The following is a 23512-nucleotide window of genomic DNA, read 5'->3' as shown; positions in this document are numbered from 1 at the left end:
GATAACCTAAGAGAGAGAAAGAACATATCAAATGTTTATAGCATCACTGACTTCAGGTGGGGTGGTCAGATCACAAGTGGTTGTTACTAGCCCTCATGACTTGCGGGTTGAAGCCACAACAGAGTGGTCGAGGAGGGTAAGGGATGATAGTTACTCACTGAGAGACGCTACGCTGTCTAACACTAAGCAGAACTCAGATCATGCAATACCTGGACCAGTCACTGAACCTGGCATTGGCAAGAATTACCGTTATGAACCCAAACCCATCTTTGCACCCCAACCACTCCCACTATCCAGATCCATTAATTGGCTAGTGTCTTTCCCCAGCCTTTGAATTCATGTTAATTAGAACAAGCATTGGCAATGTCAAATGGTCTCGCTTGGTTATAAAGGAAAGGAATGGTTTGATAATATACTAGAGCCAGAAAACCTTAATTTGGAATTTATTAGTAGCATCAACTGCAGCCAATAATGGGGGAGGAGGGAGAGTGGGGTAGGGTAAAAAACTGCTATGAACACACTTAAGGCAAAACCCCCACATACACATTCAGTTAAACATTTCAAAATACAACCCCTCATGTCACCCAATATTGAACATAGCTACAACAACAACATAAAAGGCTAAAAACAAAAGTTAGCAAATTACAATTTGAAGTAAAAAGGAAACAAATCCGGCCTGCAAAAGACGTAGAATTCAACGCCTTCGCAGTAACTTATTTTTAAAAATACAAGCCGCATCTTTGTAATGGAACTATGATTTTTCACCTTTGAGGAAGTTGTTACACGTGACAAAAACCTTCTGGTCATACTGTCTTGCATGCGTGTTGTTCCTGTGCAATGCATTCAAGTGCGGTCAGTCCATGTGCTCTACTAATAATCAAATTGGTTACATTTCTCCAAACAGCTATTACAACCTTATGGTGCCTTCATACCCAGATTGTGGCCAAAGGATGTCTTTCTTGATTTTATAGTCTGCGCAACAAACAGTGACAAATGCCAAAAGCTATTCTGAAATATTCTGGTTGCTTTTCAGCTATGCCCTGGCCCCAGGGCTTGCTCTACCTGGTTTTCCGGAGTGTGAGCATCTATTTAAAAAAAATAATAATAATAATAATAATAATAATAATTATTATTATGGTTGCTCTCCACTTGCGTCTGGTTCCAGCTGCAGGCTTCAAGATCCTTTGCCAATAGGTTGCATCGTACTTTTGCCAAGACTGGCTTTGGCGGGTATAGGGCTTCATTCTCATTTCTCCTTTACCTCACTTACTGGACTTTCGTGCCCGTGTGTAATCATCACTGTTCACGGCTCTCGGTCCCACTCTTCCTGTGGATTCCCATAAGAACAACATCCGTTCCTCAGTGACCGTCAGCAATGAAAGTACGAGACCTTGAACTGCAGATATGAAGCGGTCTTTCTGAAAGGAATGCTTTGCCATTCTTCAGAAGACAAAGGCCCTCATTCTGACCTTGGCGGTCTTTTCGCAAGACCGCCGAGTTACCGCCGCGGTGAAGACCGCCGACCGCGGCGGTGTGCCGCTGTGCGCATTCTGACCGCTGGGAGCGTTCCGCCGGAAAACCGCCAGCAGCCACACTGGCGGTCGGCGGGAAAGTGGAGACTGGTCAACCTCCACCGCCACGCCAGCAGAACACCGCCCACAGAATTACGACCCACATTTCTGTGTGGTGGTCTTCTGTTGGCGGTCTTCTGTTGGCGGTCACGTCCCTATGGCTCCCGTCGCCTCCCGGAGGACCAACGCACAAGGTAAGTTGATCGTCCGTGAGGGGAGGGGGTGGGGGGGTGTTGTGTGATGTGGGCGTGCATGGGGGTGTGCGTGTGAGTGTGTAGAGGGGGTGTGTGAGTGCGTGTATGCGGGCGGGGGGTGCTGCTGTGTCTATGGGTAATGTGTGCTGTTCGGCAGGTGCGCATGTCGGCATGTATGTGTGCGGGTATGTGTCCCCGTTGTGTATGTGTGTGTAGGGGGTGTGTATATGTGCATGTTGGGGGTGTGTGCATGTCGGGGTACATGTATGTGCATGTCGGGGTGGGGAGGGGGTTCGTACCACCTCTGGGGGGTGGCAGGGGGGTGGAGGGTGTGGGGGGAGGACTCGGTTGGGTAGTGGGGGGTGGGGGAGACCCCTATCAGTGCCAGGGAAGGAATTCCCTGGCCCCGATAGTGCTTACCGCCATGGTTCGCACGGCGGTTCCCGCCCGCAAGAAACCGCGGCGGTAGGCAGGGTCATAATACCCTTGGCGGTCTTGGGACGACCGCCGGGCCGGAGTGCGCAAACTCCAGCCCCGCGGTCATGACCGCCGTGGCGGTCGGAGTGGAGAAGTAGCGGTCGGTCGCGGCGGGGACCGCCGCGGTCAGAATGCCATTTTTAATACCGCCGGTCTGTTCGCGGTCCGACCGCCGCCTCTCCGCCGACCGCCAGGGTCAGAATGAGGGCCAAAGTTGGCAGCAGGCTGTTTTTTTTTGTTTTTAAGGGAATGTGTTCCTTGAATGTGAGATAATTATCCAGGTTAAATCCAGTGACTTGGAATTCAGTGAAAGTTGAAGTTTGGAGCCGTCAAGGTTCATTTAATCGAGCCGGGTGTGGTGAAATATGTGTTTTTGACCACTGACTTTGTGTTGCACCACTTTGCACCTGGATTAGGTGTCTAGTGTTCACAAGTTGCAGATTACATTTTGTATTCAGTTTAGCTGCCTATTGACTTTATTGTAGCGTTAGACACTGCCATGTTAAATATGTTGGTATTATTCCACATTGTAAACTGCTTGTTTTCGTATTCTTTCTCAACGAAGAGTTAGGACATATCACCGAACAGCTAGTACATAATATGGAGGAGGTAGTCAGTCTGTACGATAAGAATGTACCAGACTGATGTTTATAGTGCGAGCAGGGAACGGTTTGGGCTTGGGAGAGACAATTTGTGAAACTGGCCAGTTCCAACCTGTTTCTTTCAACTGTGACCTACATTAGCCAGCATGTTTGAATATTTCTTTTTTATGAGAGGGTTTTTCCAGAAAGCCCTTCTCCGGTTCTTTAAGATATAAAAAGATGGCCCTGCTCAGTAGCGGTCGAATTTCCGAGACCTCGGTCAGGATCAGACTTCAAATGCCTGACACCTGTCCCGTTTATGGTGGAGATCTCTTTGCTGCAGTTGAACAGGGTCATCTTCTTGCTGGCATGAGAAAGATGAATCATCTGACAGGCCATACAGTGATGAATTTTTACTTCATTATTTGCTTTGCATAATCATAACTAAATATATTTGCTGTGTATATTGCAGTTGAGAATCATTTTGGTATATTTTCCTTTCATTGCTGTGACTATTTTTAAACATGTGCTTTTAACATGCTAACCTCCTTTTTAGGAACCTCGTGGTAAAATAATAATAAATGTCTTCTTTGAAGTGAGAAGTGCATTCCAGAGATTTTTGTCAGCTCGGTCATTAGTGAAAGCCTGTTCAGTGTGGTTGTTCTTGGCAAATAACAGGAATGCTATTTTGGTTGGGTTAAGCCTCAGGTAGGCGCTGAACATCCAGGTATGTAGGATGTGCAAGCAGTACTGTTGAAAATTGATGCAGTTATCTGTTAGAGCCCCAAGAAGCCACATGATGGGGGTAGTATGGAACCCCACAGGATTTTACAGATAATCAGGATCTTTTGTGACCTTGATGTGCCCATTTGAACAAACTGGTTTTGGTTGGAAAGGAAGGGGAAGAACCAGTGAGGGACATAGCCAGTGAATCCCATTCAGGAATCCAGAGTACATATATGAGGGTGGAATGGTCGACCGTGTCGAAGGCAGTTGAGAGGTCCAGCAATATCAGGAGGCAGGGGTCAGGGGGCGGAGCCAAGATGGCGACCGGGATGGACGGCTAGTGTGCGCGCTCCGTCCCGGACTCGCCGTTAAAATCCTGAAGCAGACCCACGGAGCGGCTCCAACATACGGGGGGACGGCCCCCAGGACACCAGCGTGACCCGTTCGTGCCAGACGCCGTCGCTGAGGGAGTCGCCGACCCAGAGATCGGGTGCTGGCAAACAAAGCGTCGGCCGTTACGGACACTGAGGCGCTGTGGATGGTGCCGCAAGCGCGAGTGATCGCCCCGCTGACGGGACCGGCGCTCTGGCGTTCTGTGCACCGGATTAATACGGGCGGGACTCGGGGGGGGGGGGGGGGCAAATAAAAAAAAGTATATATATATATATATATATATATATATATATATATATATATATATATATACACATACACACACATATACATACATACATACACACATATAAACATATACACACACACACATATACATATACATACATATACATTAAAAAAAAAAAGAAGAGAAATCAGATGGGGCGATCTGCCCGGGGCCCTGCCGCCTCGAAATTGTCAATCGGCTGCCGGACTGGAACCGGCGCACACCGAGCGACGCACCCCTCGATGAATCCGGGACACTCCCTGAATCCCCAGCAGGCAGCCCGAACTGGCACCGGGGTGAGAAGACCCTCCCCATCCGAACGCCCTGCTTGAGGCGCCTCGGGGCCTGTCCCCTACACAGACTGCGGTACGGCCTGGCTTGGAGATACACGGCAGTAAGAGGGGGCACAAAGAGCGCGCTGCGTCCTACGGCGTGGGGTGCGCCCCCCTCTCCTTGCCGCTCCTTCTCCCCCCCTAATTCCTCGCTAAACTCCCCACCGGTGAGAGAAGCGGCGGGGAGCCCATCCTGAATCGGGCCCCATACCGAACAATACACGAACTGGCGATCCAGGGGGTGCGTGGGCAAGCCTCGTGGGAACGGGGAGCAGCACAGGCCGCCCTTCGCAGAGCTGGAAGACCCGCCCCCTTCGTGCCAACGGGGACCCCCGCAACTTGTTCGCACAGACACCACCTACCCGGGGACCATTACTGCCTGAACTCGGGACCAATCACGCGTGCACATGATGGCGGGCAGGCTTAAATCAGCTAAAAACCAAGACCGCACAGCACAAGGAGCAGCGTCCACCGACCAACACACTATCCCGACCCTACAAACCCTGGAGAGCACACTCACGACACAATCCGCGCAGCTGGAGAGGGTACTACAGGCGATAATGGACACTAAAACATCACTAGAAAATATAAAAAACGCGGTATCGCAAGACCTGAATTTACTCCGGGTAGACCATCGCAAACTGTCAGAAAGAGTCAAAACGGTGGAAGAGGGACTGGCTGAACTGACCCCTATAGCTCAGGACAACCAGAAGCAGATTCAACGTCTGGATGCAGAACTCAAGGCACTATGGAGAAGGGCGGAAGAGGCTGAAAGCAGATCGCGCCTGTAGGAGGCTGGACTGGCTTGTAGTGAGTACCTAGGGGTACTTGCACCTTGCACCAGGCCCAGTTATCCCTTATTAGTGTACAGGGTGTCTAGCAGCTTAGGCTGATAGATAATGGTAGCTTAGCAGAGCAGCTTAGGCTGAACTAGGAGACGAGTGAAGCTCCTACAGTACCACTTAGTGTCATATGCACAATATCATAAGAAAACACAATACACAGTTATACTAAAAATAAAGGTACTTTATTTTTATGACAATATGCCAAAGTATCTCAGAGTGTACCCTCAGTGAGAGGATAGGAAATATACACAAGATATATATACACAATACCAAAATATGCAGTAATAGTCTTAGAAAACAGTGCAAACAATGTATAGTTACAATAGGATGCAATGGAGACACATAGGGATAGGGGCAACACAAACCATATACTCCAGAAGTGGAATGCGAACCACGAATGGACCCCAAACCTATGTGACCTTGTAGAGGGTCGCTGGGACTATTAGAAAATAGCAAGGGTTAGAAAAATAGCCCACCCCAAGACCCTGAAAAGTGAGTGCAAAGTGCACTAAAGTTCCCCAAAGGACATAGAAGTCGTGATAGGGGAATTCTGCAGGAAAGACACAAACCAACAATGCAACAACGATGGATTTCCAGTCGAGGGTACCTGTGGAACAAGGGGACCAAGTCCAAAAGTCACAAGCAAGTCGGAGATGGGCAGATGCCCAGGAAATGCCAGCTGTGGGTGCAAAGGAGCTGCTACTGGACAGTAGAAGCGTAGGTTTCTGCAAGAACGACAAGGGCTAGAGACTTCCCCTTTGGAGGACGGATCCCTCACGCCGTGGAGAGTCGTGCAGAAGTGTTTTCCCGCCGAAAGACCGCCAACAAGCCTTGCTAGCTGCAAATCGTGCGGTAAGGGTTTTTGGACGCTGCTGTGGCCCAGGAGGGACCAGGATGTCGCAAATTGCGTCAGGAGACAGAGGGGACGTCGAGCAAGACAAGGAGCCCTCTCAGCAGCAGGTAGCACCCGGAGAAGTGCCAGAAACAGGCACTACGAGGATGCGTGAAATGGTGCTCACCCGAAGTCGCACAAAGGAGTCCCACGTCGCCGGAGAACAACTTAGGAGGTCGTGCAATGCAGGTTAGAGTGCCGTGGACCCAGGCTCGACTGTGCACAAAGGATTTCCGCCGGAAGTGCACGGAGGCCGGAGTAGCTGCAAAAGTCGCAGTTTCCAGCAATGCAGACTGGCGTGGGGAGGCAAGGACTTACCTCCACCAAACTTGGACTGAAGAGACACTGGACTGTGGGAGTCACTTGGACAGAGTTGCTGGATTCAAGGGACCTCGCTTGTCGTGCTGAGAGGAGACCCAAGGTACCGGTGATGCAGTTCTTTGGTGCCTGCGGTTGCAGGGGGACGATTCCGTCGACCCACGGGAGATTTCTTCGGAGCTTCTAGTGCAGAGAGGAGGCACACTACCCCCACAGCATGCACCACCAGGAAAACAGTCGAGAAGGCGGCAGGATCAGCGTTACAGAGTTGCAGTAGTCGTCTTTGCTACTATGTTGCAGTTTTGCAGGCTTCCAGCGCGGTCAGCAGTCGATTCCTTGGCAGAAGGTGAAGAGAGAGATGCAGAGGAACTCGGATGAGCTCTTGCATTCGTTATCTAAGGAATCCCAAGAGACAGAGACCCTAAATAGCCAGAAAAGAGGGTTTGGCTACCTAGGTTAGAGGATAGGCTAGCAACACCTGAAGGAGCCTATCAGAAGGAGTCTCTGACATCACCTGATGGCACTGGCCACTCAGAGCAGCCCAGTGTGCCAGCAGCACCTCTGTTTCCAAGATGGCAGAGGTCTGGAGCACACTGGAGGAGCTCTGGGCACCTCCCAGGGGAGGTACAGGTCAGGGGAGTGGTCACTCCCCTTCCCTTTGTCCAGTTTCGCGCCAGAGCAGGGGCTAAGGGGTCCCTGAACCGGTGTAGACTGGCTTATGCAGAAATGGGCACCAAATGTGCCCATGAAAGCATTTCCAGAGGCTGGGGGAGGCTACTCCTCCCCTGCCTTCACACCATTTTCCAAAGGGAGAGGGTGTAACACCCTCTCTCAGAGGAAGTCCTTTGTTCTGCCATCCTGGGCCAGGCCTGGCTGGACCCCAGGAGGGCAGATGCCTGTCTGAGGGGTTAGCAGCAGCTGCAGTGAAACCCCGGGAAAGGCAGTTTGGCAGTACCAGGGTCTGTGCTACAGACCACTGGGATCATGGGATTGTGCCAACTATGCCAGGATGGTATAGAGGGGGCAATTCCATGATCCTAGACATATTACATGGCCATATTCGGAGTTACCATTGTGAAGCTACATATAGGTAGTGACCTATATGTAGTGCACGCGTGTAATGGTGTCTCCGCACTCACAAAGTCCGGGCAATTGGCCCTGAACAATGTGTGGGCACTTTGGCTAGTGCCAGGGTGCCCTCACACTAAGTAACTTAGCACCCAACCTTTACCAGGTAAAGGTTAGACATATAGGTGACTTATAAGTTACTTAAGTGCAGTGTAAAATGGCTGTGAAATAACGTGGACGTTATTTCACTCAGGCTGCAGTGGCAGGCCTGTGTAAGATTTGTCGGAGCTCCCTATGGGTGGCAAAAGAAATGCTGCAGCCCATAGGCAATACCCTGGGTACCTCAGTACCATATACTAGGGAATTATAAGGGTGTTCCAGTAAGCCAATGTAAATTGGTAAAATTGGTCACTAGCCTGTTAGTGACAATTTGAAAGAAATGAGAGAGCATAACCACGGAGGTTCTGATTAGCAGAGCCTCAGTGAGACAGTTAGTCACTACACAGGTAACACATTCAGGCACACTTATGAGCACTGGGGCCCTGGGTGACAGGGTCCAAGTGACACATACAACTAAAACAACATATATACAGTGAAAAATGGGGGTAACATGCCAGGCAAGATGGTACTTTCCTACAGCGCCGTAATAACATCCGATTTCTGGGATTCCCCGAAAACACGCAGCAACAAAGCATGGAACTAACTCTAGAACAATGGCTAATTGAGGAGGTGCTAAGTGGGACCCCAACAAAGTTCTTTACAGTTGAAAGGGTGCACAGAATTCCGAGCAGGCCCCCGCTTCCTGGGCAACCCTCCAGACCACTGATTGCTAGATTCTTAAACTTCCGGGACCGAGATGCAATCCTCCAACAATTCCGCAACAAAGGCCCATTTAAATACGAGGAATCAACTATCAACGCATATCCAGACTTTACCCAAGAAGTGCAAAGGAAACGTAACTCATATGTAAAGGCCAAACAACGCCTACGTGAACTTAGCATCAAATATGCCTTACCGTTCCCAGCCAAATTGAGAGTGATCTCCGAGGAACGTACGCACATATTTACTTCTCCGGAGGATGCCTGGACTTGGCTACATGCTAAAGGCCTTGCTAAAATGAGCAACAACGAGGGTGGTGGAGAGGAATGGTCACCCACGTCGTCAAAGAAGCGCTCCAGGAGGCGCACAAAGGTCCAACTGTCTGCTCAACAAGCAGCAGCGGAAAGAGCAAAAATTTTGAAAGAAACCCCCCTGCTGACACAGAATAACTTTGAGGCAATAAGGGAGACCGCGGAAATCAGCACAGACTCGGACACAGCCAGCTCTGCCTCCACGATAACGCGGGAACTGAAAGGCCCGCGGATCACTCCCAGAACAGCGGATGATCTCTGACTTTGACTCACAGTATTAATCCCGCCCTAGAAATTGAAGGGCGCATGGCTGGTCGACGCGGGGGGAACCTAGAATGACGAGAGACCCCGACGCACGGACTTCTTCCAACATAAAGCGTATCTTTTTTATAAATCTGTGCCTGCTCCAAGGGGGCCTCACAGTGGGAGGGGGGGGAGGGGGGACGGAAACCGAGGGGATACAAGCTCCGGGGTGCACACAAATATTTGCAGACAGTCTGCGGTCAGATGTGAGCCCTACAAATGAGCCACATAAGACCGTCATGGAAGCACCACCACGGATATCCAGATGGATACAGGTTTTATTATATTTTTGTGAGTTAGAGTTATATTAGTTGTTAGTAGAGTAGGGGAATTAGTTGGGGGGGGGGGGGGGGGAGTCACAAGTTAACCAAAATACACACCTTAAACATAACACGAGCAAGCGTACACTACCGTTGCGGGCGAATGCTCCACACTGAGGTAATAGATGGCCAGGAAAGGGAATGCAAACAGAGTAAGGCAGAGGAACAAGAACAGGTTCACCCCATAACCCCACATGGCATCACAAATTAAACGCAACAGTAGTCAATATGATATATTGACCTGGAACGTGAGGGGCATGGGCACACTGAGCAAAAGATCTCGAATTTATACCCACCTTAAGCGATTGGGAATACATATAGCCATCCTCCAAGAGACACATCTAATGGAACCAGACCTTCGGGAACTACCCGCGAAGTGGGGAGGTCAACTGGTAGGCACAACATTCTCGGCGTTCGCAAGGGGAGTATTAATATGGATCGCAGGAGGTGTCCCATTCCATCAAACGGCACACAGAATAGATTAAGGAGGCAGATACATAGTGGTGGAAGGTCAGCTAGATGGTAGACAACTCTCTGTAGTTGGTTTATACTCCCCAAACGGAGGCACAGCGGGATTCCTGGGCACACTCACGCCGTCATTGCGAGCTAAGCCATCAGCACCGGCCATATGGGCCGGGGATTTCAATAGCACACCAGACCCTGCTGTGGATAGATCCAATCCACTGGTGGGCTCAAAGGCGCCGAGAAGTAACACAAGTCCAGTGCAACACTGGGCGGACATCATGAGACTATAGGATATATGGCGCCTAAGACACCCCAACCAGAGGGAATACTCGTTTTACTCACCCCCGCACAAAATACACACCAGAATAGATGTAATCTGGGGCACACAGTACATATCTGACACGACCAACAGGACAGAATATCTAGCGAAGACACTGTCAGACCACTCACCGCTGAGGGTGACATTGAACTGGGGCAGGAGCCTGCAGGGGATATCCACTTGGCACCTACAGGTGGAAGCGCTTCAGGATCCGGCATTCACAGATCCATTAAGCACCGCATTACAATATTGGGAAACAAATGACCTCACCGCAAACACGAGGGCTGCGGAGTGGGACGCCCACAAAGCGGTGATCAGAGGCCAGTGTCTATCCGCAAGCTGGGGGAGTGAGGCGCACCCTGAGGGTCGAAATTGCCAAATTAGAAAAGGAACTCAGAATAGTGGAAATAGCAGTTGCGCGGGGGGAAACTCCATACACAGTATTAAAAGCAGCCCGTGCAAAATACAACGAAGCAGATAATAGACTGCGGTGCCACGATTACAATTACCACTTAACTCGACTGCAATCGGAAGGTGACAGATCAGGGAAAATGCTAGCTTGGCTACTGCGGGAAGACAGACAACATTCCCCCATAGGAGCTATTAGGGTCAATAATCATAAAATGGCCACTACACAAGTAGAAATAAACGAAACGTTCAAGGAGTACTACGGGAAATTATATTCTAAGCGCACTTCGTGCACGACCGACCAATTCGAGTCCTTTTTGAGCGGATCCCTCCTATCACAATTATTCCAAATAGATGGGGACATATTGGAAGCTCCCCTCACAACAGGGGAAATAGATTTAGCCCTAGCACAGATGCCCAGGAATAAATCACCGGGAATAGATGGCCTCCCAATAGAGTACTACTCAAAATACTCATCCCGATTGGAGCCCTATCTACTGAAGGTTTTTGAAGAGGCATGGACCAGTGAATTACTGCCCTCATCCCAAAGAGAGGCTATGATAGTGGTACTCCCCAAACCAGGGCGCGACCCAGCTGATGTCAAATCCTATAGACCATTATCCTTGTTAAATTTAGACTGCAAAATACTCGGTAAAATATTGGCTAATAGACTTGCTCCTATCATACATACCGTAATCCATGACGATCAAAATGGTTTCATCCCCAAGCGTAACACCTTCTTAAATATCCGCAGACTCCTGAGCGTAATGGGAGATACCCCTCCCGAGGCACACGAAGAATTGGTACTATCACTAGATATCGAGAAGGCGTCTGACACGCTGGAGTGGGACTTCCTTATGTCCACAATGCGACAGATGGGAATAGGCCCCAACTACATGCGCTGGGTCCGCACACTGTACTCAAACCCACGAGCTAGAGTAAAAACGGGGGGAGTGATCTCTGACAGCTTTCCAATATCTAGGGGCACTAGACAGGGCTGCCCCCTCTCCCCATTACTATTTGCTATAGCCATGGAACCACTAGCATCTAAAGTATGATCTATGGCAAATGAATGGGGCGTAAATAGGCACGGAACGCAACATGCAATTTCGCTGTATGCTGATGATGCTCTAATATACACCCGTAAAGGCACGGAATTGTTGCCTTCCATAATGTCACTCTTAGAGGAGTTTGGATCGCTGTCCGGCTTAGCAGTAAATTGGGAAAAATCGTGTGTCTTCCAGTTGGTAAGGTGGCCACCGGGAAGACAAGAAGACGCCCCACGCGGACGTTTAAAATGGTGCTTCGAAACGTTTAAATACCTGGGGGTTCACATATACCATAGTACAGAGGACCTCAGAGACGGCAACCTGGGGAAAGCATTAGCCTCCATGAAAGGTTCTCTGCGCTTTTGGAATAAACTGCCGCTCTCTCCACCGGGTAGGGTGGCGGTAGCGAACATGTTGATACTACCCAGGTTGCTATATTATTTCGCGGCTTTGCCACTTACCCTTCCACGGAGCTTCTTCAAAAATCTGAATACAACACTGTTACAGCTCATATGGGGGGTGGGAGAGCGCAAGTGGCACTAACCACATTGCAGAGCCCGGTGGATTCGGGCGGATTGGGAGCCCCCAATTTCGAACTATACTATGCAGCAGCACAGCTCCAGTGGGTACAGCTGTGGCTCCATAGATCAGAGGCAGCCGAGTCTGCATGGTTGCAGACTCGGCTAAAAGGAATCCACTTGTTGACATGGCTATCCAGCAAGCATCCCAAAAATGAATCTATCAACCCATTGCTAGCGGTGGCACATGCTTGCTGGAGGAGATATGTCCAGAAGGGACATGAAGGACTCCCATACACCCCCCATATCACTTTGGACTGTCTTCCGGGACAACGCGCGACTGAGTTGCACTCATTTTCACAGTGGGCAGAGGCAGGGATACAGGTGGTGGGCGACTGTTTTTAAGGCAAACTAATGTCGTTCGAAGCTATCCAGGCCCTCACTATGGTGAACCCTGGGCAATTCCTAACATATCACGCAATGTCCCATGCAATCAAAAAAACATGGGGAGCAGGCGTCTTAGAACCAGAGACCTCTCCCATAATACATCAAATATTAAAAGGTGACGCACAATATAAAGCAATCTCTAACCTATACAAGACACTTAGTAAACTTTCGGAGCCCCATCTGGAGAGGGCTAGGGAGAAATGGAACTCTGTCCTCCCTACTCCGATCCCTCAAATAGACTGGCTAAAAGCACTAACTTATGCCAGGGGGGTATCAAGGAACCCTAGATTCCGCTATACCCAGTTCAATTTTATCCAACAAACGTACCTATCACCAGTTAGGATACAGAGGATGTTCCCCGACTCGGCTCCGACATGTCCCAGGTGCCTGGAACCAAAGGCTCACTTTTACCATGTGGTCTGGGACTGTCCTCGGGTGCAAACAGAATGGGCAAAGGTGGTGAGGGAGACCTCAGACTATACGGGGCTTGAGCTGGTGGTGGACCCTAGATCTTGTTTACTGGGATTGTGGCCCAGAGCAAAAAAACAGACACCTACACAAGTTTGTGGACTTGGCCTACGTGATGTATAAAAGATTAATAGCAATGCATTGGAAATCGCTTAATCCCCCTGACCAGAAGTCATGGCACACCCTGATACTCCACTGGGCCCGCACAGAACACCAGGTGCTTAAAAAATTAGCATGGGACGGTCAGCCACACACGGGATGCGACATCTGGGAGGCACTGGTAGCCAAGCTCGAGACAAAAAACAATGATAAACCTCCATGAGGGGGGCGGTAGAGCACACAAGTCGCACTCACCAGACCCTATACTGATAATCAGTTAAGAAGAGACCACTGTGGTGATAAAATAATTGATAAGAGCGATTCCCTCACACCACTCACACCCGAAAATAACTTGCACGTGGGAAATATCTTAGGAATACAAGAAAAGAAATGTGCTAGAATGAGACATACCCACTGTCTCCCCAACCCAAACGCTCGAACGGACGCATCCAATCACCCCTGGTACCTGATCCAACAAAAATTGGGGTGCTACAGCAGACTCACAGGGGGCCCACCCGCACCGCACCACAGCGTGGCACCAAGAGATTAGCAGCAGAAAATAAAAAAATTACTGAATGTAATAATGTATTTAAGAGTGTGTATTTGGGGGGGTTTGGTTATTTCTAAGCATCATTAACCAGATAAGTGTGATCCTATAACAGATTTGACAACGCTTGTAAAGTATATCTGAAACATAAAATCAATTAAAAAAAATTAAAATTAAAAAAAAGGAGGCAGGGTTCAACTTCATCTGTGGACAAGAGGGCATCGTCTACAATGTGTAAGGTAGCTGTTTCCGTGCTGCAGCGTGACCTAAACCAGACTGTCAGTCTTGACTATGTGTGATCTTAGCCTGCAAACTCCTTGCCCCTGTAACAGTGCAGATTCCGCAGAACAAGCGGGTACTGATCCATAGTGGACCTTCCTGTTGACATCAAAGATCTGATGTAACGGACAGCCCCCAACAAGAATTGCAGACAGTTCTAGCACACCCTTGGCCATCCACATGCACTGCATGAAAACCCACCTAGTAAAACACTGCAGAAAATTTAAAACAGTTTACTAAAGCTCTTGCTTGCTTAAAAGTCTTTCTACTCAGTCTTCATAAGGTCTCGGCCCCTCTGTTCTCTTAATGCTGGTCTCAGACTTAATTACAAACCTCCTGCTGTGTGTACAGTCTCTCTGCTTCTTGATCACAATTTGTGTCTCCCCCTACTCACTATATCCCTTTATTCTCCACATACCGCCAACCCTCCAATGATTAAATGTTCTTCCCTTTGCATTATCATATCATCTTGTCCCTCCACACCTTCGTTTTCTCTCAACTCTAACCCCTACTGTCCTCTTGTTTACCACAAACTATGTTCTCTAATTTTTTAATATCCCTACATTTCATCTCAGGCTGATTTTCTTCTGTCCTCGCCACTCTGCCATCGTCAGAATCCACGTGATATACACTAGTGCATGCCACCATGCCCTGGTGCTAAGACATCTTCACATCTCAATGCCTGACCCATCACGATTCATCTTGGTGGGACGCGTCTATCCTGCCATAGTCCACCTGCCTCCCTCCGGACTTTGTCTCCTTTTGTACCCTCTGATGGGAAATGCTTACTAAAGAAGGGGCCTAAAATTGAAAACATGACGCAGCTCATCTCATTTTCTAGTTGACCTCATATCCCATTTTCTTCTAGTTGACCTCATATCCCATTTAAGTCAGTCTCCTCTGCCCACAAACCCTACACTCGCATCTCCCAACTACCATAACCTCAGTATAGGGAGGAATAGCAGGTCTGTTTGGAAGAGCTCTGGTCTTGAACCTGCAGCCTCACCCTACTGCATGTCAAAGTGCCATACCACTGCCCACATCTCAATGCCACCGATGGACAAGGGCATAATCTGGTTCTGAGACGCAGCGCAGGTGGTCAGAGAAGGACAATGCTCCCACCCTTAATATAGGAAATCAAAGTTTCTTTCCCATTGTGAAAAGAGTTTGGGAGAATACTGCCCCATGCCAAAGCCAGACACAATGCTCCAAACATGCCCACCTTTGAGCTGCCCTATGATTAAGGAGATAAGATGATGCCACTTCCCACTGCCTCCCCACACAGAGTGAAGGCACCAAGGCCTCGGCTTACCAGGAGTCTGTTGAGGGCGTTCGTGCACTCCTGCACCCTGTAGTCATAGGGCTCCGGGGTGGTAGTTCCATAGTAGCCTCTGTAGTAACCATCGTTGCGCTGAGACTTGCACAGCTCATTGGGCTCAAAAGGCCACCCAGTTGACCATTTGTATGGGCTTAGATCACCTGAAACCATAACAAGCCCTCCAATGGCCACACCGAGGCTGGCGAGGTGCAGGAGGTAGGCAGCCGTGCCCTGCAGAGACGGAAAGAACCAGGGAACCAATAAGGCAACAGGAACACAGATACGGAATATCCCTGCAGGTTTGGAAAGATTTGTGCAGCGCCCCAATTTCATGAAACAAACTCCTAGGAACTGCATTTCCATTAGGAAAACTAAAAAAATGTTTATCTTTACATAACAGCCCAGGTCATGATTTCTGCAATTCTACACGCCAAAGTGAAGTCATTTAATTTTTTCTATTGTATCCTCCTGTACTAGACTCATGTGTTGTGTGAAAATCGCAATCCAAGCATGGCAGATAAGAGAGAAGAAATGGCAGGTAAGATTTTAAGATGAAAACTTCAGGACAGTGAAGGCTGCATCACAAGGCAGGACGAAGAAGGACCCGAAACACACCGGAGGGAAAAAGGGGCACAGAAATATACCAGAGAGAGAAAACACACACACACACACACACACACACACGCACACACGAAGCACAGACACACGAAGCACAGACACACGCACACACCAGAACGAGACACACACACACACACACACATACTACCACACACCAGAGAAGCACAGACACACGCACACACCAGAACGAGACACACACACGCACAGACACACACACACACCAGAGAGACACAAACTCCAACATACACCAGAGAAGCACAGACATGCACACCAGAGAGAGAGAGAGAGAGAGAGAGAGAGAGAGAGAGAGAGAGAGAGAGAGAGAGAGAGAGAGACCCTAGAGAAGCACATGCACACACCAGAGAGAGAGAGAGAGAGACAGACATACACAAACACCAGAGGGGCACAGAGTCACCAGCGAGAGGGAGACACACACACACACAAGAAAGAGAAACCCACACAGAGAGCGACACACACACACACACACGCACAAACCAGAGGGGCGCACACACATACACACACCAAAGAGGCACAGACACACCAGCGAGAGGGAGACAGATGAACACACACACACACACACCAGAGAGGCACAGCCATACACACACAGAACAGAGGGACACAAACACCAGAGGGGCATACACACACACACACCAAAAAGGCACAGACACACACACACACACACACACACACCAAAGAGGCACAGACACACACACACACACACACACCAAAGAGGCACAGACACACACACACACACACACCAAAGAGGCACAGACACACACACACACACACACACACCAAAGAGGCAGACACACACACACACACACACACCAAAGAGGCAGACACACACACACACACACCAAAGAGGCAGACACACACACACACACACCAAAGAGGCAGACACACACACACACACACCAAAAAGGCACACACACACACACAAAAAAGGCACACACACACACAAACACCAAAAAGGCACAGACACACACAAACACCAAAAAGGCACAGACACACACACACACCAAAAAGGCACAGACACACACACACACCAAAAAAGGCACAGACACACACACACACCAAAAAAGGCACAGACACACACACACACCAAAAAAGGCACAGACACACACACACACCAAAAAAGGCACAGACACACACACACACCAAAAAAGGCACAGACACACACACACACCAAAAAAGGCACAGACACACACACACACCAAAAAAGGCACAGACACACACACACACCAAAAAAGGCACAGACACACACACACACCAAAAAAGGCACAGACACACACACACACCAAAAAAGGCACAGACACACACACACCAAAAAAGGCACAGACACACACACACCCAAAGAAGCACAGACACACACACCCACCAAAGAAGCACAGACACACACACCCACCAAAGAAGCACAGACACACACACCCACCAAAGAAGCGCAGACACACACACCCACCAAAGAAGCGCAGACACACACACCCACCAAAGAAGCGCAGACACACACACACACACACCAGAGAGAGGAAGACACACACCAGAGAGACAAAAACTCCAACACACCCCAGAGAAGCACAGACACGTACACCAGAAAGAGAGACACCCACACCCCAGAGAAGCACACACACACACCAGAGAAAGAGAGACACACACTCACACAGACATACACAAACACCACAGAGGGGCACAGACACACACCAGGGAGAGAGAGACACACACACACACACACCAGAAAGAGAAACACACACACACACACCAGAAGGGCGCACACACATACACACACTAAAGAGGCACAGACACACCAGAGAGAGGGAGACAGATGCACACACACACACACACACCAGAGAGGCACAGCCACACACACACAGAACAGAGGGACACACACAAACACCACAGGGACACACAAACACCAGAGGGGCACAGACACACACACACACACCAAAGAGGCACAGACACACAAAACAGAGGGACACACACACACACCAAAGAGCACACACACACCAAAGAGAGAGACACTCACAAGAGAGAGAGAGAGAGACACTCACAAGAGAGAGAGAGAGAGAGAGAGAGAGAGAGAGAGAGAGAGAGAGAGAGAGAGAGAGAGAGAGAGAGAGACAGACACACACACAGGCACGCATACACTCCAGAGGGGCATAGACACACACACATTAAAGAGGCACAGACACACACACACACACACACCAGAGGGGCACAGACACACCAGAGAGGCATAGACAGACAAACACCACGGGGCACAAATACACACCAGAGAGGGGCACACCCACGCACAGACACACCCACACGAGAGGCACAGACACACACCCACACGAGAGGCACAGACACACACCCACACACCAGAGAGGCACAGACACACACCCACACACCAGAGAGGCACAGACACACACACACACACCAGAGAGGCACAGACACACACACACACACCAGAGAGGCACAGACACACACACACACACACACCAGAGAGGCACAGACACACACACACACACACCAGAGAGGCACAGACACACACACACACACCAGAGAGGCACAGACACACACCAGAGAGGCACAGACACACACCAGAGAGGCACACGAGCACGCGCACACACACACACCAAAGAGGCACAGATACACCAGAGGGCAAAAGGGGCACAGAAACAGGCCAGAGGGCGTAAGGGGCACAGACACAGTCAGAGGGAGAAAGAAGCACAAACACTTCGAAATACAAAGGGGCACAGAAGCATGCCAGAGAGAAGAGGGGCAGAGAACGACACCAGATGATGAAGGAAGCAGTGAAAGACTCCTGTAGGCAAATAAGGTGGTTAATGTTGTCAGAGAGAAGGGAAAAAGGACAGAAGGCTTGGGAGGAAACCAGAGACAGCTAGAAAGAACAAGCCGTGATGCACACACTTACCCATAAGCAGTTGGGACGTCTCTCACTAAGTACAGCTACTGCTCCGGTGACAATAAACTGATGGGGAAACAGACTACATGTGAGAGAAACACACAATTGAAAGAACACTCATTCAGTGAAAGACTTGTTACACTACACAGAGCTCAGAGAAGGGGCAGCTGCAATTCAGCCATGCAGTGGGGAGGGGTGATGATGCTGTAACTGAAGGAGCTCTGCAGCAGGCACAGGAGCCACCCAGAACCCCTAGGATCTTGCTGTGCTGCTCATAAGCTCTGCAGCAGGCACAGGAGCCGCCCAGACACCCCTAGGCTCCTCCAGCAACTGAAGCAGCTCTGCAGCAGGCACAGGAGCCACCCAGACGCCCCTAGGCTCCTCCAGCAACTGAAGCAGCTCTGCAGCAGGCACAGGAGCCACCCAGACGCCCCTAGGATCCTGCTGCAACTGAAGGAGCTCTGCAGCAGGCACAGGAGCCACCCAGACACCCCTAGGATCCTGCTGCAACTGAAGCGGCTCTGCAGCAGGCACAGGAGCCACCCAGTCACCCCTATGATCCTGCAGTAACTGAAGCAGCTCTGCATCAGGCACAGGAGCCGTCCAGACACCCCTAGACTCCTGCTGCAACTCAAGCAGCTCTGTGGCAGGCACAGAAGCCACCCAGAACCCCCTAGGATCCTGCTGCAACTGAAGCAGCTCTGCAGCAGGCACAGGAGCCATCCAGGGACCCCTAGGCTCCTGCTGCAACTGAAGCAGCTCTGCAGCAGGCACAACAGCCACCCAGACACCCCTTGGATCCTGCTGCAACTGAAGGAGCTCTGCAGCAGGTACAGGAGCCACCCAGAACCCATAGGATCCTGCTGTGCTGCTCAAAAGCTCTGCAGCAGGCACATAAACCACCCAGATACCCCTAGGATCATGCTGCAACTGAAGGAGCTCTGCAGCAGGCTCAGGAGCCGCCCAGACACCCCTAGGCTCCTGCTGCAACTGAAGCAGCAGCTCTGCAGCAGGCACAGGAACCACCCAGACAACCCTAGGATCCTGCTGCAACTGAAGCAGCTCTGCATCAGGCACAGGAGCCGCCCAGACACCCCTAGAATCCTGCTGCAACTGACACAGCTCTGCAGCAGGCCCAACGGCCACCCAGACACCCCTAGGATCCTGCTGCAACTGAAGGAGCTCTGCAGCAGGCACAGGAGCCGCCCAGACACCCCTAGTCTCCTGCTGCAACTGACACAGCTCTGCAGCAGGCACAACGGCCAACCAGACACCCCTAGGATCCTGCTGCAACTGAAGGAGCTCTGCAGCAGGCACAGGAGCCACCCAGACACCCCTTGGCTCCTGCTGCAACTGAAGCAGCTCTGCAGCAGGCATAGAAGCCACCCAGACACCCCTGGGCTCCTGCTGCAACTGAAGGAGCTCTGCAGCAGGCACAGGAGCCACCCAGACACCCCTAGGCTCCTGCTGCAACTGAAGCAGCTCTGCAGCAGGCACAGAAGCCACCCAGACACCCCTGGGCTCCTGCTGCAACTGAAGGAGCTCTGCAGCAGGCACAGGAGCCACCCAGACACCCCTAGGCTCCTGCTGTGCTGTTCATCAGCTGTGCATAACTATAATAAGATTAATCCAGAGGACAGCCAAGCAGTAGGAGGAGGAAAACTGTAGTGAACCCGACACACTGTGACCCACCTCCCCCTCACAGCTCAGTGCTGTCCCTCACCAGGGCCAAACACTACCTGTAAAAATTACAGGGGAATTTCGGACCAGGAAGCACAACAAGTGGACACTTGTTAAACTGATTATAATACAATTAGTGGCAAAGAAGAAAAATGGTTTCACACATAATAGGTCGGTCACCCCAAAAAGTGCACAGCTGAGATGCAACACCGAGGCAGACGATGGGGTGGGCGTGAGGAGGGAAACAGCGTGCCTCACCCTGGGCACAGCTTCAGGGCTCACGAGTGGGCAGACTGATGGATGAATGGACTATTGTGACCCGATGTAGGTTTAATGCTATGAATATAATTTGGAAAACCTCTGCCTCAGTAAGGTACAAGTACTCTTTGGAGAAAGTGCATAGGAAGTGAAAACCGGAGGTCAATATTTCAGATATTGTGGATGAGAACATAACCTGGGAAGGAGTTCCACAGGTCTGTTTTTTTCCAGGTGCATGCACAAGTGTTAATGACTGCACGCATGACTCATGGCGTGTCCATTTGGTATGACGCTGTTAACTCGTCAATTAGCCATCATGTGACTAAATTAGATGGATAAGGAAAGCACAGGCTATTCTGAGAGGACAGCTTATAGCTGAAAGTACGGCTCTTGAAATATTTTTCAAAATTACTTATGCATGTTTTGTCAATTAAATATTGTAGGAAAGTACCATCTTTCTTCGCATGTTTCCCCCAATTTTACCTGTATGTCAGTATGTTTTAGCCTGTCTCACTGGGATCCTGCTGGTCAGGACCCCAGTGCTCATAGTTTATGGCCTAATGTATGAGGTGTATATAGTGTTTGACTGTCACTGAGGCTCTGCTAATCAGAACCTCAGTGCTTATGCTCTCTGCTTTTAAATGTCACTATAGGCTAGTGACTTAATTTACCAATTCTAATTGGCACACTGGACCCCCCCTTATAAGTCCCTAGTATATGGTACTGAGGTACCCAGGGCATTGGGGTTCCAGGAGATCCATATGGGCTGCAGCATTTCTTTTGCCACCCATAGGGAGCTCAGACAAACCCTTACACAGGACTGCCACTGCAGCCTGCGTGAAATAATGCACACATTATTTCACAGCCATTTTCACTTCACTTAAGTAACTTATAAGTCACCTATATGTCTAACCTTCACTTGCTGAAGGTTAGGTGCAAAGTTACTAAGTGTGAGGGCACCCTTGCACTAGCAAAGGTGCCAACGCATAGTTCAGGGCCATTTCCCGGGACTTTGTTAGTGCGGGTACGCCATTACACGCGTGCACTACATATAGGTCAATAACTATATGTAGCTTCACAATGGTAACCCTGAATATGGCCATGTAAGGTGTCTGAGATCACGGAATTGTCCTTCCATTCCTAATCTGGTATTGGGGAGCCAACTCCATGCATCCTGGGGGCTCCACTATGAACCCCCAGTACTGCCAAACCAGTTCTGAGGCGTGCACTGCAGCTACAGCTGCTGCCACCTCACAGACAGGGTTTTGCCCTCCTGAGGTCTGAGCAGCTCAGTCCCAGGAAGGTAGAACAAAGCATTTCCTTTGGGAGCAGGGTGTTACACCCTCTCCCTTTGCAAATAGGTGTTACAGGCTGGGGAGGGGTAGCCTCCCCAAGCCTCTGGAAATGCATTAAAGGGCACAGATGGTGCCCTCCTTGCATAAGCCAGTCTACACCAGTTCAGGGACCCCGTCCCCTGCTCTGGCGTGAAAATGGACAAAGGAAAGAGGAGTGACCACTCCCCTGTCCATCACCACCCGAGGGATGGTGCCCAGAGCTCCTACAGTGTGTCGCAGACTTCAGCCATCTTGCTTTGCAAGGTGTGGGGGCACTCTGGAAGGTTCTGAGTGGCCAGTGGCAGCAGGTAATGTCAGAGACCCCTCCTGATAGGTCCTTACCTGATAAGGTAGTCAATCCCCCTCTCAGGGCTATTTAGGGCCTCTCCTGTGGGTTCTCTTCAGATTCTTATTGCAAGTTTCCAGCAGGAACAGGAATCCTCTGTAACTACTACTTCCTCCTCTGACCTCGGATCAACCGCAGCCTGCTCCAGGAACCGCTATAACAGCAACAAAGTATCCACAAGGGATACTTTTCTTCTGCAACTTCAGCTCCAGCCAGCAACTGCAACAGTTTCCACGGTATGCACACTCTGAGGACTCCCTGTCTTTACCCTGCACCAGAAGGACCAAAGAAATCTCCCGTGGGGTGACGGAGTCACTCCCCTGCTCACGCAGGCATCTTCTAAGTCGATGACTGGTACTCCTGGACTCCTCTCACAGCGACGAGCATGCTCCTAGAAACACAGAGGGTGGACTTCATCGACACAGACTGTCCTGAGGTCCTGCTGTTTCAATTTGGAGGAGGTAAGACCTTGCCTTCCCCCAGGACGACAGTACCCCTGTGCACCGCGTCTTCTTCACCTCCTGAGGCCTCTGTGCACTATTTGGAAAATTCCTTTGTGCACAGCCTGGCCCAGGTCCCCAGCACTCTATCCTGCAATGCTGAACTCCGAGTTGTTCTCCAGCGGCGTGGGACCTTCCTTTGCTGTGCTGCAGCAACCGTATTTTGCTCCTCCTTTGTCCCTGTATCCTGGGACTCCCGTGGGTGCTATCTGGCGCTCTAAGGGCTCTCTGAAGTGCTGAGAGCCCCCTCTTCCTCCTCACACAGAGTTGAGGCTCCAAGGTCTCCCCTGAGTCCAGATAGTGCCTAGTTGACACAAAACTTGATTTTGCCGGAACCAAGGCTTGTTGGAGGAATCCAGCGCCAAAACTCGCCTGCATCCAACTTCACCACGTGGGACATCTGTTGCATCAAGCAGGAACCCTGTGGCATCTTCCTAGGGTGCATTTCTGTAGTCTTCGTCCAACTGGGGACTCTTCTTTTGCACCCTCTTCTGGGTTGGCAGGGGCTCCTGTCCTTCCTGGAACTTTGACTTCTGGAC

General features: G+C 50.3%; 1 protein-coding gene across 1 annotated transcript in view; it reads right to left on the bottom strand.

Annotated features, from left to right (window-relative positions):
* Positions 1–23512, bottom strand: part of LOC138293689 (transmembrane protein 176B-like) — a 47141-nt gene that overhangs the window by 11532 nt on the left and 12097 nt on the right. The window contains exons 4-5 of the mRNA XM_069232997.1: positions 18865–18921; positions 15330–15566 (exon numbers count right to left, since the gene is read on the bottom strand). Of these exons, the coding sequence (XP_069089098.1) occupies positions 15330–15566; positions 18865–18921 (294 nt within the window). The remainder of the gene's footprint in view (positions 1–15329; positions 15567–18864; positions 18922–23512) is intronic.

The sequence above is a fragment of the Pleurodeles waltl genome, chromosome 4_2 (assembly GCF_031143425.1).
Source record: "Pleurodeles waltl isolate 20211129_DDA chromosome 4_2, aPleWal1.hap1.20221129, whole genome shotgun sequence".
Classification (NCBI taxonomy): domain Eukaryota; kingdom Metazoa; phylum Chordata; class Amphibia; order Caudata; family Salamandridae; genus Pleurodeles; species Pleurodeles waltl.
The sequence above is the reverse complement of the archived record's forward strand: the minus strand, read 5'-3'. Positions and strand labels throughout refer to the sequence as shown.